This window comes from Heterodontus francisci, chromosome 5 (assembly GCF_036365525.1).
Source record: "Heterodontus francisci isolate sHetFra1 chromosome 5, sHetFra1.hap1, whole genome shotgun sequence".
Classification (NCBI taxonomy): domain Eukaryota; kingdom Metazoa; phylum Chordata; class Chondrichthyes; order Heterodontiformes; family Heterodontidae; genus Heterodontus; species Heterodontus francisci.
In genome coordinates this window covers 165,996,876-166,013,933 of record NC_090375.1, presented here as the reverse complement: position 1 = coordinate 166,013,933, position 17,058 = coordinate 165,996,876, and the positions used below count along the sequence as shown (strand labels likewise).

At 42.3% G+C, this 17,058-nt stretch overlaps 1 protein-coding gene across 9 annotated transcripts in view; it reads right to left on the bottom strand.

Moving 5' to 3' along the window:
* The window catches only part of fbxo15 (F-box protein 15), an 80,146-nt gene that overhangs the window by 10,410 nt on the left and 52,678 nt on the right, over positions 1 to 17,058 (bottom strand). For 4 of the 9 annotated variants that reach the window (XM_068032328.1, XM_068032330.1, XM_068032331.1 and 1 more), the window contains one exon: positions 14,771 to 14,850. The exons of 1 other annotated variant lie outside the window; for it this stretch is intronic. In XM_068032328.1, coding sequence (XP_067888429.1) covers positions 14,771 to 14,850 — 80 coding nt within the window. Of the gene's footprint in view, positions 1 to 2,829; positions 6,256 to 7,736; positions 7,862 to 14,770; positions 14,851 to 17,058 lie in introns of those variants that run through there. 4 more of the 9 variants (XM_068032334.1, XM_068032335.1, XM_068032333.1 and 1 more) reach the window with 4 other exon arrangements.

Below are 17,058 nucleotides of genomic sequence, written 5' to 3'. Positions count from 1 at the left end.
TCCACATTATATTCCATCTGCCACATTCTTGCCCACTCACTAAGTCTGTCCAAATCCCCTTGAAGTCGCTTTGCATCTTCTTCACAACACACATTCCCACCTAGTTTTGTGTCATCTGCCAACCTGGTCCCCACATCCAAATCATTGATATATATTGTGAACAGCTGGGGCCCAAGCACTGATCCCCGCAGTACCCCACTATATTCTTCTTCTTTCTTTGGCCTCCTTGTCTCGGGAGACAATGGGTGAGCGCCTGGAGGTGGTCAGTGGTTTGTGGAGCAGTGCCTGGAGTGGCTATAAAGGCCAATACTAGAGTGACAGACTCTTCCACAGGTGCTGCAGAAAAAAATGGTTGTTGGGGCTGTTACACAGTTGGCTCTCCCCTTGCGCTTCTGTCTTTTTTCCTGCCAACTGCTAAGTCTCTTCGATTCACCACACTTTAGCCCCGCCTTTATGGCTGCCTGCCAGCTCTGGCGATCGCTGGCAACTGACTCCCACGACTTGTGATCAATGTTACAGGACTTCATGTCGCGTTTGTAGACGTCTTTAAAGCGGAGACATGGACGGCCAGGAGGTCTGATACCAGTGGTGAGCTCGCTGTACAATGTGTCCTTGGGGATCCTGCCATCTTCCATGCGGCTCACATGGCCAAATTTTAATTTCCCATGTGCTTTAATTTTGTTAACCAACCTCCTGTGGAGGTCTTTATCAAAAGCCTTCTGAAAATCCAAGTATACCACATCCACCAACTCCCCTTTATCAATTCTGTTAGTAACATCCTCAAAAAAAAACTCCAACAGGTTCGTCAAACATGATTTCCCATTCATAAATCCAGGTTGACTATGCCCCAATCAGATCATGTGTCCATTTATCACATCCTTTAAAATAGATTCTAGCATTTTGCCCACTGACTGATGTAAAGTTAACAGGTCTGTAATTCCCTGTTTTCTCTCTCTCTCCCTTCTTAAATAATGGGATGATGTTTGCGACCTTCCAATCAGCATCAGAATCTCTAAATTTTGGAAGATGATCACCAATGCATCCACTATCTTCATAGCTACCTCTTTCAACACTCTGGATGTAGAACAACAGGTCCTGGGGACTTATCAACCTTCAGCCCCATTAATTTCTCCAATACAACCTTCTTACTAATAGTCATTTGATAGTACAGAGCTTGAGTATTGCTGAAAATAGAGACATGTTGTCGAAGCTTTTTGTCTTGCACTCTTCAGGACAATCCGCAAGAATACCAATGTAAGGTATTGCCCTGATGAGTGCAAGACAAAAAGCTTCGACAACATGTCTCTATTTTCAGCGATACTTCTTACTAATACTAATTTCCTTCAATTACTCATTCTCCTTAATCCCTTGGATCTCTAATTCTGGGAGATTTCTTGTATCTTCCTCAGTGAGGACAGACACAAAGTAATGATTTAGCTTCTCTGCCATTTCTCTATTCCCCATTATAAATTCTCCTGACTGCCTGTAATGGACCCATATTTGTCTTAGCCAAACATTTCCTTTTTATGTACCTATAAAAGCTTTTACAGTCAATTATATTTTTTCCTAGCTTACATTCATATTCTATTCTCCCTTTTATCAGTTTCTTCGTCCTCATTTGCTGTATTCTAAAATCATCCCAATCTTCAGGTTTACGACTATTTCTGGCAACTTCATATGCCTTTTATTTTAATCTTATACAATCCTTAATTTCCTTTGTTAACCACGGTTGACTGCCTTTACTTTTGGGGTTTTTGTGCCTTGAAGGAATGTATAGTTGCTATAAACTATGTAATATTTCTTTAAAGACTATTCATTGCCTATGTACTGCCATACCTTTTAATGTATTTTCCCAATTCACCTCAGCCAGTTTGCCCCTCATACCTTCATAATTGCCTTTGCACCCTGGCTTCAGATTGAACTACATCACTTTCAAATACAATGTAAAATTCTATCATATTATGATCACTCCTCCCTAAAGGTTCTTTTACAAGATTATTAATTAGCCCGTCCTGCATAGACTTTAAACTACATCCCTTCCACCATTCCCTACACCCATGACATTAATTTGACCCTGTTCCCCCACCTCCTCCCCCCGGCACTGATAAACTAACCCCTCCCCACCAGAGTTGTGCGCCGTTTACTTGGATGGGGATCCGAGGATGTGGAAATGCCAGCTGCCGGGCCGAAGATCACAGCAGGACATCGGGAGGCGAGGCAAGTTTATTTAATTATTTTAATTGATTTAAATATTCAAATTGCAGTCCCACCACCCAGCGGGAGGGTGGCCGCCACAGTGCTTTGCCACCACCAGGAGGATCGGGCCAGGCCCTGCCAGCGTCAAAGCTCGTGGCGGGCCTTATCGGGGCCATCTTCAGGCCCCCTCCCCCTACACATGGATCCGGATGTCGAGGGCTCCTTAAAATCCAGCCCCTCCGAGATGTTTGATTCAGACCCTATCTATTTGTTTAGGTGGCTGTTAAAGATCTGGTTGCACCAAAGAGCATTTAGTTTTCCCAGCCAAAAACTACCCCTCAACCATTACAAACATTAACTGGCTATTCATCTTGTATCTCAGAAAATGTCATTGCACTTTAAAGTAATTCATTGTATGAAGCACTTTAGGATATGATGACATGCTACATAAATGCAAATCTTTGACTGCAATAAAAAGCTCAAAAATAAAGACAAAAATAAGAAATAATCTGAAAATAAATTGTAAGCAACAGCATGCCAGTTTACAGCAATACTTGAGAGTGCTTCTGATGCACTGCTGTATCACATGGGATTATAAAATTAAAACTAGAGTTCAACTTTATTAAGCTCCAATTATTTTTATTTGTTTTACATACCAAAGAATGAACCTTGAAATCTTCATGTTACATTCATATATAAACCTCACTCAGTTTTCCCTGCATAGGTCAAACTATAAACAAAATGCAAGATTTCTTGCATGATTGAACATGTAAACAAGATGGTAACCAAGATGATATACAACAGAATGATACTGAAGTAAATTAATTATCTCAATAACAAACTAGAAAATACAAACATAACTAATGTACTTATTACATAACAAAGTACATCATTCCATATAGTTACCTGGAATTACTGTTTGTACTAAGCACACTGGATTGAAAATCCACAGACCTTCCAGCCATCTCGACAGGAGCTCACCAGAAAGGCTTTAAAATAGGTCTTGGCCTTATGCCAAGGATTCGGTGAGGCTTTTAAAGAGGTGGAGCCTCCATTTGCCCCAAATCCAGTGATAAAGGAGGGAGCTGGGTTAGGGACTCCCAATGCTAGGAGCTCCCACATTCCCTGCCAGGAGGATTAGCAACAGCTCATACACCAAGGTAAGATCAGTCCAGCAAATGGTTGAAGTGGAGTCCACCTGAGGGTCCAGGCCACAACTGAACCCTATATTCTGAAAGATTAGCTAAACTTTTTGACTTCTCTTCCTCTTTGCAGAAATTTCAGCCCACTTATATAGGAGGCCAACTTTTCACAAGGGGGGTTGAGGGAAGAAAGAGAAAGAGAGGATCCAGCACCCCTCAGAATCTGCGACCAACACTGCAGTTTTGGTGGGCTGATTCCCACCATCAGCATTAAAGGACATAACCTGTCCTTGAATCAGAGAAATTGCCCAGGTGGTCAATTCCTGGCAGGTAGATCTCAACAGTCAGGTCAGGATTCAGTTGTGCTGCAATGGAATCTTCACTACTATTATAAATAGTTACCATTTGAAGTTTTTTCCTAGGAAAAGGCATACTTTGATTCAAACAATCCTTTTCCCCCATATCAATACCTTTTATGGACTCTCCATTTCTTCATAACAGTTTTAGATTTGTTTGATGAAACCCCAGTTACAAACAAAATGGTTGGTATTAGAAAAACTGTCCAGTTTACCACAGCTGTTTCTTTTAAATTTTGAAAAGAATAAGGTGATACAATATTACTTCAACAGACAAGGCTATGGTTTTTCCTAGGAAGTCTTTCATGCCTTATTCTGTATAATGGAAATTTATTTTGGCGATCTAACAAAGAGCACAAAAATCCAGCATGCAAATCACACCTTCAGGCAGATTTTCAAATGATCTGCAAACCTGAGATATGACTTGGATACAAGCTATTATGGTACAGAGAGGCCTAAAGTAACTCACAGCCTTTAATTATTCTATGATAGCCAAGAGAAGTCTCCTACATCAAGTCATTAAAAATAAAGCAACTTAATTAGATTCTGAAATTAGGAAGATTCAATATTAAAACTTTTTTGTCACATATATTCTAAATTAAAAACAAAAACAAGTGCACCAGCCAAAACATATTCAAAGATAATAAATTGGGGGAATCCATTTTTCAAATGCATTTTCACTGTTCCATAACCTTAATTTCCTTTGGTGAAAAGGAACTGATGCAACAAGACTTCTTCAGCATAAGTGATGCAAGGAGGCAAGCTCATAAGCATCATCCGAGTTTCAGAAAAGCAAAATGAGTTGCCCACATTTTCTGACACTCGCAACATTGACAAATTCACAAAATAATTATTTCACAGATTATAATCTGTATAAATAACTTTTGCCATCTATATCCTAATACTGCAGTAAATACCACACAGGACAGCAACCTTGCTGTATAAGGCAGAATACAACAGGACAATAAATAAAAACTGTAATTCCAAATGGGATTTAACATGAACTTCATCTGCTTCTCAATTTTCCTCTCCTTTCAATCACTCACGCACAAACTTTACAAGACATTAGAATGAAGTTGGCTTTTAAATATTAAACAGCTTTGGACAACTAGAATAAATGGTGCTTAAAGTGGCAATTATAGCCAGTTGATTAGATGACAGTGCAATAGTCTCTGAAATATTACTGTACTTTTTTCACTTTAAACATTCTAGCTTTCTACTGCAAAAGCACAGAAAACCTACACCAATTTTAAAAATACTATAATAATTCAAAGCAACTACTACATAGTTAATCAACTGGTTATGGTTACCATTTAAAAACACTACATAAAATAGCTGTCAAAAATGTTCTAACAGCATTTAAAAATCAGCTGCATTACTGGGCTCCCAAAGCCTCCCTTCAGCTACTTTAAGATTCCCTAACAATCTCCTTAGGCTTAAGTAGGATAGCCTAGCCTAGCCTAGCTTTTCAACTGCTGGAGCTGATTGAGGCCTCTTGAACCAAAGCAGAAGAAAGTACTCAACATTTCCATCAAATTACATGCATATAAATTTCAGCTACTGAAAGAACGTTACAGTTAACAGATCCAACCCAAAGATATACACCCTACTATGCAAGCCAGAAAATATTGGATACAGACAATGTTTCAGCGTTCTCTAAACTTCCATTATAGGACATCTGAAGTCAGCTTACAAGTCACTCATTCTTCCAAGCCCATTTCTCTTCTAGTTTCCCTTTCTCTGTATCTGTTGTTTTTTGCTGGAGATCTCAGTTGTCAGTTTTTCTTCCTTGAAGTTTACTTCAGCATCACCGAACCCCACATTCATATAGAGTTATTAAAAGGTAATGGAATTAAGTAAAGGCGCAAGCAAATACGGTAGCCCAGTCTTGAAACAGGACCTCATGAGAGGCCTTTCAAATGGCTCTCATACCACTTTATTGCTAATACAACAAACATGAGACAGTAAACAGCTATTCCCTACATTCAGACTGCCTGAAAACATGATTGTTACCAAGTGTAAGCAGGCAATCACTGATGAACCTCAGCAAACATCAAGGAAACGTTTTAAAAGGGAAATAACCAATATCATAAAGGAAGGCATTTGAGGCTGTAATCCAATATCTTGGATCATGATCAAACCAGATTTTCTTTTAAAAGGAAACACTCAACTTTGAATATTAGAAGCCCTCATAGGACACAGCCTTATGACTCACTCAGATTGACATCTCAGTTTATGTACATGGAACAGCTGCTTGCTAAAGCCAGCTATACAGGGATTAATATAGACAATTAGTAATTTGTTGCAAACCAGGCATTTATTTTTTTAACACTGAAATAAAGGACAAGGTTGACAATGTAATATTGCTTTTCTTCTTCCAACCACATTAGTTCCATATGAACTTTTCCTTCAGGATCCTTATAATCAATCGCCTGCTTCTTGCCCAGGTAGCTATATCTTATGGAAGGTGTACAGACTGAATGCAAAGCTACTGGTGAGCTTACACACCAGAATGGGTTTTCTGCTTCATCCAGAATAGTCACATCCATTAAGCAACAATGCTGAAAATAAATGTAAATTCAATATAATGCTTTGAAGGTAAATAATGTCAAAAAGAAGTGCCACAACTTAGAACATCAATTTAGTAATGCTTGTCCAAAACTATATAGTAAAAATACTAGCTTGTATTTTGTGGAACAATGGGAAAGCTAGACTACAATATACTTTACAGCTCAGTATACCTCATGGCTTCAAGTAAACATGCTAGCCTAAAATTTGTAAATAATTCCCCTGCCCATTTTCTCTTCTTCTCTGCTCCATGAAGGGGCAAAGCACATGTTGGAGTATAGTTTCAGCCTGCTGGGAGTCATCAAAGTGCCATTCCTCGGGTTGAGGATCAGCAGACTGTTCAGTGACAGCAATACCCAATTAGCTGTCAGCCTTGGCTCAGTGGTAGTCCTGTCACCTGACTCAGAAAGTCATGAGCTCAAGTCCCATTCAGAGAGTCTAGCATGTAATCTATGCTGACACTTCAGTGCTGTACTGTGGGAGTACTGCATTATCAGAGGTGCAGACTTTCAGATATGTTAAATTGATGCCCTGCCTGCTCTCTTGGGTGGGTCTAAAAGATTCCACGGCGTTATGCGAAGATAATCAGGGGAATTCTCCCAGTGTTTGGCCAATATTTTTTCCCTCAACGAACTTCACCAAGCCAGATTATCTGGTTATGTATCTCATTGCTGTTTGTGGGACCTTGCTGTGTTTCCCTACATTGCAACAGTAACAACACTTCAATAAGTACTTAACTGCTGTGAAACAGGTTGGAAGATCCTGAAATAATGAAAGAAGCTATATAAATGCAAGTTCTTTACTTTCCTTTTACTCTCTTCATCCAATGCCCACAAAGAAATCAGTGAACAGCTGTCAAGGGTAGGAGCTCAGACAACTGCTCCTCACTTCAAAAATGGGGGATATTTTTGCAACTGCCTTAGGTCAAACCATCCTTCAGCTGAACAGCAAACCAATTATGGTATGATAAACAGGACATTATTTTTATTTTAAAAAACATTTAAGTTAATGAGATGAATCTCAATCATGTAACATTGTCGACTGATCTTAAAGCACCTGGGTGTGGTAGTGCTAAACTGGTCCTGATAAATGAAAGATTAACATGGATAAGATCTCAATTCTTGTACCATGCCCCAATGCAGCACACTGAATCACCAAAACTAGATACCATGGAGTGGAAGAACACAATTTAAGACTTTTATGATGCCTCTGCCTTAGCCAAGCTAATTGGAAAGATATTGAGTAAAAACCAAACACCCTTGCATTATATGGTGAGGAGAAAAAAAAACACCAGACTCCTGTCTCATACCATTAAGTAGCTAGAAAGAAGCCACATGGATGGAGCGGTCTCCTCCTATTTTTATCAGAGAAAATATGTGGCCCAACGATGGACATATTATGGGGAAAAGGCATGAAATAGAAGGAGTTCCATCCAATAAAGCCAATTTCAGGACAAAAATATGATTCCTCACACCTGTATATTTCCTTTTAGGAACTCTGTATTCCAAGGGAAGTAGAGATTTCCACTGATGGTGCTGTGTTGTGATTCTTTCTTTGAACTTATGACCGTTATTCGCAAGAAGCCATTCTGGATATATTCTAAATTGGGAAAGAGCATTTATATTAATGTTCATACCATCAGAGTTTTCCAACTTAAATGGATGTAGTAGTGATCACTGGTCTCAGGTCAGATTCATGTAATTAGAACTGAAATGCTTATTAGAGTATGTCGAGGGTAGTGACACTAAGATTATGTCCTTTTTTTTTGAGAGTAAAACGTTAGCTTAATCTCGACATTATGGCCCGATCCCACTCCCTAAAATGAAACTACTGATTTTTTTTTTGATTGAGGTTTATCACGATACATAACTGACTGACTTCACTCAGCTGTACTCACCTATTCCCAGACTCTCCAGCAGGTCTCAAGCTGATCCAGGTGCCGGACAAGCTTACATCTTAGTTTAAAAGTGGCTCGACTCTTCAGCTCTAGTCTGCTGCTCTGATCTCAATTCATCAGCATGCATATGGTCAGCACAAGGAAGGTGATTGGTACAAGTAGTGCTATTTTTACCTGGGTTTATATGCTCACGTTAACTTTCCCTTTAAAAGTCATCATGGATTTGTCACTATTTCTGATAGGGGAATCCTTTGTCGAACAGCCTGTTACATTAAAAAAAATCTTAACCTCTTCCTTCACTCATTTGGTTAATATTTATGCCCTTCAAATAGCGATTCACTGGTCAGTGGAAATATTTTCCCTACCCTCCCCCAACACCACCACCCCCCCAACACTAAACAGAACAGCGGAACAGTGACGCAGTGGTTAGCACCGCAGCCTCTCAGCTCCAGCGACCCAAGTTCGGTTCTGGGTACTGCCTGTGCGCAGTTTGCAAGTTCTCCCCGTGACCGTGTGGGTTTCTGCCAGGTGCTCCATATGTTTCTCTCACAGCCAAAGACTTGCATATTGCTAGGTAAATTGGCCACTGTAAATTGCCCCGAGTGTAGATAGGTGGTAGGAGAATTGATGGATGTGGTAGAGAATATGGGGTTAATGTAGAATTAGTATAAATGGGTGGTTGTTGGACGGCACAGACTTGGTGGGCCGAAGGGCCTGTTTCAGTGCTGACTCTATAAAAGCAAAATACTGCAGATACTGTAAATCTGAAATAAAAACAAGAAATGCTGGAAATACTCAGCAGGTCTGGCAGCATCTGTGGAGAGAGAAGCAGAGTTAACGTTTCAGGTCAGTGACCCTTAATCAGAACTTTTTCTGCTCCAATGAAAATAACCCAAATTTCTCTAGTCTCTCCTCAAACTCTCCATAGTGTCATGCAGGGCCCCACCCACCAGGAATGAGGCACAATAATTTCACATGAACATTGGTTTTTAAACTGCTACTGGAGTAAAGAAAGAGCTTGCTTTTTAAAAGAAAGCAACACCAGACCCTTGATTGGAAATACATTTACAGTGTTTAAAAGGGACAAAAGACCATTCCCTAATACATTGAATCCACAATGGATGGCTGATTACCAAATGTTGAAGGTGGAAGAGCTAGCATTCCAGGTTGACTGCTAAGATGGCTAAATACACAAACAGATGTGGTCAGACCAGTTTAGTCACATGACTAATTGACTGGTGCAGGCTTTTTTTTTTGAACTTGCCACAGAGAATTGGAATTCAGAAAGCTGTTTCCTCCTGGACTGAAAAGGCCTCTTGTAGCTGACCTGCCGCAGCCTCTCCCGTCTGCTCTTATCTCTTTCTCATGGAACTCCAAGACCCATTGAAGACACAGGAACCCCAAGAGAGAAAAGTCTCCTACAGTGAACAAGGTTTAAGAAGAATACCAGGCCCCAACGAAAAGCAAGAATTACCGACAAGCAAGGACTGGTGAGCTCGAAGCAAAGTAACAAAATAACCCGCCTCAGAGATTGCCTTATACTGTTCCACTTTATCTTTTCTTCAGCACTTTTCTGTCTCTATTTGCTTGTGCGAATCACATATGCACGGTAGAGTGGGGCACGGCCTGTATCCATAGGCATTAACCGAATTAGAGTTTAAGTTTTACTAAATTTCACTTTTCTTCTTTAAACCTAAGAAAGCCTGTTTGTGCTCATTTCTTTGCCTTATAATTGGAAAGTGGTGAACAAGGATTCACAAAGGGGGAGCTCAAAAACTGTGTGTTTAAAATAAAATCCTATTACAGTAAGACCAGGTGAAGGCTGAAAGGGAACCCCTAGACCTCTTTCTCACCTTGTCGTAACAGAAATTTGGGTGCTAGCGTCCAGAATTGACCCACAGACAAACGAGAGAAATTGGAAATGGGAAGCCAACTTGTTCCCAATCAAAAAAAAAGAGGAAGATCAATACAGGTTTTCCTGTGGTTGTGTGAGATGGAATACGAACATGTCTGCAACTGAAGTGAGTAGCACTCCAAGCCAGGATGAAGTAACTTGGGATAAGTTAAAAGCGCTGTCTATGGAGGAGTTGAGGAAAATGGCTGAGCAGTGTGGGATCACTGTACGTGGCAAGGCTAGGAAGTCTGAACCCCTAAGGCTAGTGGCCCACCAATTTTCCCTTGAATCTGAAGAAGCAGAAGCAGTGTTAGAAGTAGATCCAGACAGGGTACCGCTAGCAAAGATACAATTGGAACAAAAGAAACCTGAATTTGAGGAAAGGGAACGAGAGAGAGAGAGAGGGAGAGAGATAGAGAAAGAATATTCCAGAAAGAATCCAAAGAAAGAGAGCTGAAGCAGCTTGAGTTAACTAGGGGGCGACAGAGGAACCCCAGTGAAAGCATGGCCAATATGGAGGAGCATAATTCAGGGCTGGGTACAAAATTGCTAAAACTGGCTCAACCAATTCTAAAATTCAATGAGCAAGATGTGGAAGCGTTTTTTTGTGTGTTTTGAGAAACTGGCAAGGTAGCTACAATGGCCAGCTGAGACCTGGTCTCTTCTAATACAAACCAAGCTAACTGGAAAAGCCCATGAGGTTTATTCCTTGTTGCCAGATGAGAGACCATCAAATTATGAACTGACCTAAAATGCTATCCTCGGGGCATATGAATTAGTATCTGAAGTCTACCGCCAAAGGTTTAGAACCCTCAAAAAGCAAGCTCATTAAACCTATCTGGAGTTTGAAAGATGTAAGCAGCTGGCTTTTGACCAGTGGCTGAGGGCTCTTAAAATACAGATCAGTTATGAGACTCTCAGAGAAGTAATTCTGTTAGAGGAGTTTAAAAACTCTCTTCCAATCTCAACAAAGACCCATGTAGAGGGTCGTTCTGGTCGATGAGTTTGCTTTAACTTATAAGTCGGTTTCCCAGGAAAGAACCTTTCCTAATCACCCTCACAAATCTGAAAAGGACAAAGGGTGGGAAGGTGATCTCCACCCAGGCAGTCCTGGGAGAGAAAGGAAAGCAGGAGACAAAGGGTCCTCCTCCAGCCAAAAAGGAAGGCGCTGTGAGCAAGAGTGAGACCCGGAGACCTGTGAGCTTCCATTATAATAAGGCAGGGCATTTAAAAGCTGACTACTGGAAACTAAAGGGAAAACCAGTAGGGTCAATCAGGACACACCCACTCAGTTAAGACAGTACCCTGATAGAAAGCACAGAACAAGCTGTGGCTTTAACTGCAGTAAGAGTGCAACCTAGGAAGCTTACTAGGGCCAGTACATGATAAGTTAATAGGATTCCTGAAGGTTATCAGGGTTTTGTGTCTGAAAGGAAAGTAACCCCATACCCCTCAGGTGGGGCAAGCAAGCCCATAGGTGATTCTCAGGGACACAAGGGCCACTAGATACCTTTTACTGGGAAAAGGCCTGATATTTCCCCCAGAGAGTGTAGTGAACAGCAAAAAGGTCGTGAATGGTATTGGAGGGCATTGTATGCCTGTGCCTGTACACCAGGTGCACCTGGAGTGCGACCTAATTTCAGGATCGGTGACTGTAAGGATTGTCCCTAGTTTGCCTGTGGACGGGGTTGACCTGCTCCTAGGTAATGATCTGGCGGGGGTGAAAATGGTAGCTCCCGCAGTAGTGAAAGAAAGACCACAGGAGGTCAGAGAAACAGGGCCATGTCAGGAGACGGTTCCCTGCAGCTTCCCAGAATAGGTAATGAATCAGGTCATGATCAAACCAGCTCCCCCGAGAAGACTGCATTGGCACTGCAGACAGATGACCATGAGGTCTGCCTGTCCTAGACTTTCTTTGGAAAGTTAGGAGACCCAGGGAATGAATTAAATGGACTTTCCTTAACTGAGGCTCAGCGAGCCGACCCAGCATTGCGAGAGCTAGAACAGGCTGCCCAGTCTGAAAGTGAAGCTGAGGGTGTCCCTGATTGCTACTATTTAAAGAATGAGGTACTGATGAGGAAATGGAGTTCTCCTCGTTGACCTGAGAGGAGTGGACAGTCGTTCGCTAGTTAGTGGTGCCGCAGAGAGAAATATTAAGAAGGGCCCACGAGACTACAGTGGCTGTTCATGCCGGTATACAAAAGATCAAAGCCTGCATAAGACTGTAGTTTGACTGGCCAAAACACCACAAAGATGTGGTGAAGTACTGCAGGAGTTCCCACATGTGCCAGGCTGAGGAGAAACCCCAACCTACAGTGAAACCTGTACCCGCTACGTCCTGTACCGGTGTTAGGAGGACCCTCCAGCCGAGGGCTGGTGCACTGCAAGAGACCCCCATCGAGAACAAAAGGGGACAGGCAAGCACATGGCTGGCAAAAGTTTAGAAATAGAAGGGGAAAAAAGTGATCAAGAGGGCAGGTTAAAGGAAGTCCGGGAGGAATCCCGGATGAAAACCCCTATTGTCTGGTCAGCCAACCCTGAACATTGTGAAAAGTTAGACCCTACGTCCTTCTACGTAAATGCAGACTCTAGAAGCACCACACCAGAGTTGCTAATGGCATTTATAGGAACCTGCAGAGACAAAGAGAGACCTCTAGGGGGCAGAGAAACCATGAGGGTGATGCCTCACTTAGTCAAAGTGCCACAGGAGAGTGCAGTCAAGTCTGCACAAATACCTACAGGTAGGAGTGTCCCAACGAACAAAAGGGAGATTAAAAAAGAGTCTTCTCCCAGTCAGAGAAAAGGGGAACCACCCATCCCTGAAGTCCAAAGCCATTGCATGACTCAGCAAAGCACTGAACGCGTGTTCAGGATAGACCCGCCCACTCCCAACTCTCCTGAAAAAACATTACCTAAGCAGAAACCCAAACCCTCGGCAGTGATGGCAATGGGCAAACTGAAGAAAAGCTTCCCCAAAGAACCACATGGTTACTGGGATGCCAAAAAGGGGAAATTAAAGCAGCACTGACGCTTTAAAATTTATGAATGAATGGAAATGAAAGAGAGAAATGCATGGATTTTCTTCTGCATCTTTCTCTCAAACCTTTTAATGAAATGAGCCTTTTTTTCAAATCGCATTTCATTCCCCTGGGAGTGGAGGTGTCATGCAGGGCCCCAACTGCCAAGAATGAGGCACATTAGTTTCACCACATGAACATTGATTTTTAAAATGTTACTGGAGTAAAGAAAGAACTTGCTTTTTACAAGAAAGCAACACCAGACCCTTGACTGGAAAGACATTTGCATATTTACAGTGTTTAAGAGGGACAAAAGACCATTCCGAGATATATTGAATCCACAATGAACGCTTGATTACCAGACATTGAAGGTGAAGGAGCTAGCATTCCAGGTTGACTAAGATGGTCGAATACACAAAAAGATGTGGTCAGACCAGTTTAGTCACATGACTGACTGTTGCAGATTTTTTTTTTTAACTTGCCACAGAGAATTGGAACTCAGAAAGCTGCTTGCTCTTGGACTTAAAAGATCTCTCGTGGCTGGCTTGCCAGAGCTTCTCCTGTCTGCTCTCATTTTTTTCTCACGACAAGACACAGGAACCCCAAGAGAGAAAAGTCTCCTACAGTGAACAAGGTTTAAGATGATTACTGGGCCCCAACGAAAAGCTAGAATTACCTACAAGCAAGGACTAGTGAGCTCGAAGCAGAGTAACAAAAAACCCTCCTCAGAGATTGCCTCATACTGTTCCTCTTTATCTCTTCTTCTGTTCTTTTCTGTCTCTATTTGCTTGTGCGTATCGCGTATGCATGCTAGCCTGGGGCGTGGCATGTATCTGTCAGCGTTATCCGAATTAGAATTTAAGTTTAATTTTTAATAAAGTTCACTTTTCTTCTTTAAACCTAAGAAAGCCTCATTGTGCTAATTTCTTTGCCTTATAATTGGAAAGCGGTGAACAAGGATTCACAAAGGGGGAGCACAAAAATGGTGTGTTTAAAATAAAATCCTGTTCCAGTAAGATCAGGTGGAGGCTGAAAGGGAACCCCTAGACTTCGTTCTCACCTGGTCGTAACAATAGCCTCAACCTTTTTCTAAACTTGGAAACCCAACTAGGTGTGGGAGAAGAGGCTGTGAAGAGAGAACATAAAACACAGAAGCGCCTGTGAGGAGAGGCCGTAAAGAACAAGAGAAGAGTTTCTCTGCAATGCAAGGAAGAGTCTGAAAAATTCTACATCCGAAAATGTGACATCAGAGGGGTGGTGGATCCCAAAGAACTACAGCTAAATAATTAATTTTATAACTAATTCAAGGGTATAATTTATCATAATTTAATCAGATCTAGGGGGATAACATTAAAATTAACTAAACTGAATACTATTAAAGGGTTCTGAAATTTCATTAAATTAAAATCTGACAAATAAATAACAGCTAAATAAATAATAAAGGAGCTCACAATCAAAAACAAGGAGCACAGTAAAAGAGTGGGAACTGGAACAATTTAAAAAGGAACCCCATATTTAATTTTAATTAAGTAATTTGGTAAGTGAAACAAGGTTGTAAGTGAAAGCGGTGTGCAACAACTGCCCCACGTGGGAGCTTGTGAAGAGTAAGGAGACTTAGCTGGGAGCGGCGGCTGGTGGACCTGCGTGGAACCTGATCAGGGGCGGCGAAAGAGCGGGGCTCGAGGCCCTCATTCACTTACCTGAGAGTGGAGCGGCGGCTGGCGGACCTGCGTGGAAGCTGATCCGGAGCGGCGGCAGACTCCGTGTCTCTCAGCGCACACTGAGACTCGAAAAGAGGAAAAAGAAATTTAGTGACATCACGGGAATTCTGCAAGGTGATTGGTTGGGTAAGTAACAGCCGTTCGTGCATTTAAATTGCTTAAAAAAGGGAAAAGCTTTTTTTTTAAAAAAAGCTCAGGTGATAAGGCGAGTAGTACTACTTAAATTAGTGTAATTTATTAAGGACTACAGATTGTAATGGGTAGTGTTTGGAGTAGAACAAGATCCCTAGTGTAATTAGTATTTTTAAAGGGAGTAACTAATTAATTTAAAGGTAAGTCATGGTAGGAGAGCTCGCACCCGTAGTATGCTCCTCCTGTGCTATGTGGGAAATCAGGGATGTTTCCAGTGTCCCTGACAACCATGCATGCAGGAAGTGTATCCATCTGCTGCTACTGACTACCCGCATTACGGAGCTAGAGCTGCGGGTGGACTCTCTGTGAAGCATCTGTGATGCTGAGGACGTCGTGGATAGCACGTTTAGAGAGGTGGTCACACCGCAGGTAATGGCAGCACAGGCAGAAAAGGGATGGGTGACCACCAGGCGGAGTAGTAGGCGCAAGCAGGTAGTACAGGAGTCCCCTGTGGCCATCCCCCTCTCAAACAGATATACTGCTTTAGATACTGTTGGGGGGGGGATGGCCTCCCAGGGGAAAGTAGCAACAGCCAGGTCTGTGGCACCAAGGATGGCTCTGCTGCACAGCAGGGGAGAAAAAGGAGTTGAAGAGCTATAGTGATAGAGGATTCTATCGTAAGGGGTACAGGTAGTCATTTCTGTGGCTGCAAGCGTGACTCAAGGATGGTATGTTGCCTCCCTGGTGCTAGGGTCAAGGATGTCACGGAGCGGATGCAGGACATTCTGAAGGGAGAGGGGGAGCAGCCAGAGTACACCTTGGTACCAACGGCATAGGTAGAAAAAGGGATGAAGTCCTGCAACACGAATTTAGGGAGCTAGGTGGATTAAAAAACAGGACCTCTAAGGTCGTAATCTCTGGATTACTCCCGGTGCCACGTGCTAGTGAGTTTAGAAATAGGAGGACGGAGCAGATGAATGCATGGCCGAGGAGATGGTGCAGGAGGGAGAGCTTGAGTTTCTTGGATCACTGGGTCTGTTTCTGGCAAAGGTGGGACCTGTCCAAGTTGGACAGGTTGCACCTGAACCGGAATGGGACAAGCATCCTTCCTGAGAGATTTGCTAGTGTTATTGTGGGGGTGGGGGGTTTAAACTAATTTGGCAGGGGAAAAGGATACAGAGTGGAGGTACAGTAGGAGGTTATATAGAACAGAAAGTGAGTCTGCCTGGAAGGCAGAGCAAATATCGACCTGGTAAGGCATAAGGGAAAAATGCAAGGTTGGATTGCATCTATTTCAACGCAAGGAGTCTTACTAGTAAGGCAGATGAATTGAGGGCATTGATTAGCTCATGTGATTACGATATTATTGCTATCACAGAGACAAGGTTGAGGGAGGGACAGGATTGGCAGCTCAATATTCCAGGGTATAGAATTTTCAGGCGCGACAGGGAAGGGGATAAAAGAGGAGGTGGCATTGCACTGTTGATCAAGGAGTCTATTACTGCAGTAGGGAGGGATGACATCTTAGAAGGTTCCTCTAATTAGGCCATAAGGGTAGAACTTAAAAACAAAAAGGGGGCAATCACTTGGCTGGGAGTGTACTACAGGCCTCCAAACAGTCAGGAAGAGATGGAGGAGCAGATATGTAGGCAAATCTGAGAGGTGTAAAAATAATAGGGTAATAGTAGTAGGGGATTTCAACTTCCCCAATATTAACTGGGATAGTCTTAGTGCAAAAGGCTTAAAAGGGGTGGAATTCTTAAAATGCCTACAGGAGAGCTTTTTGAGCCAGTGTGTAGAAAGTCCTACAAGAGAAGGGGCAGTACTGGACCTAATCCTAGGGAATGAAGCTGGTCAAGTGGTAGAAAGTGTCAGTGGGGGTGCATTTCGGGGATAGTGACCATAACTCTAAGATTCAAGGTAGTTAGGGAAAAGGACAAAGATGGACCAGAAATAAAGATACTGAATTGGGGCAAGGCCGATTTCAATATGATAAAACAGAATCTGGCCAAAGTGGACTGGGAGCAGCTACTTATAGAAAAGTCTACATCACATCAGTGGGAGTCATTCAAAGACGAAACTGAGAGAGTTCAGAGCCAACATGTACCCGTTAAGGGTGAAGGGTAGGACTAACA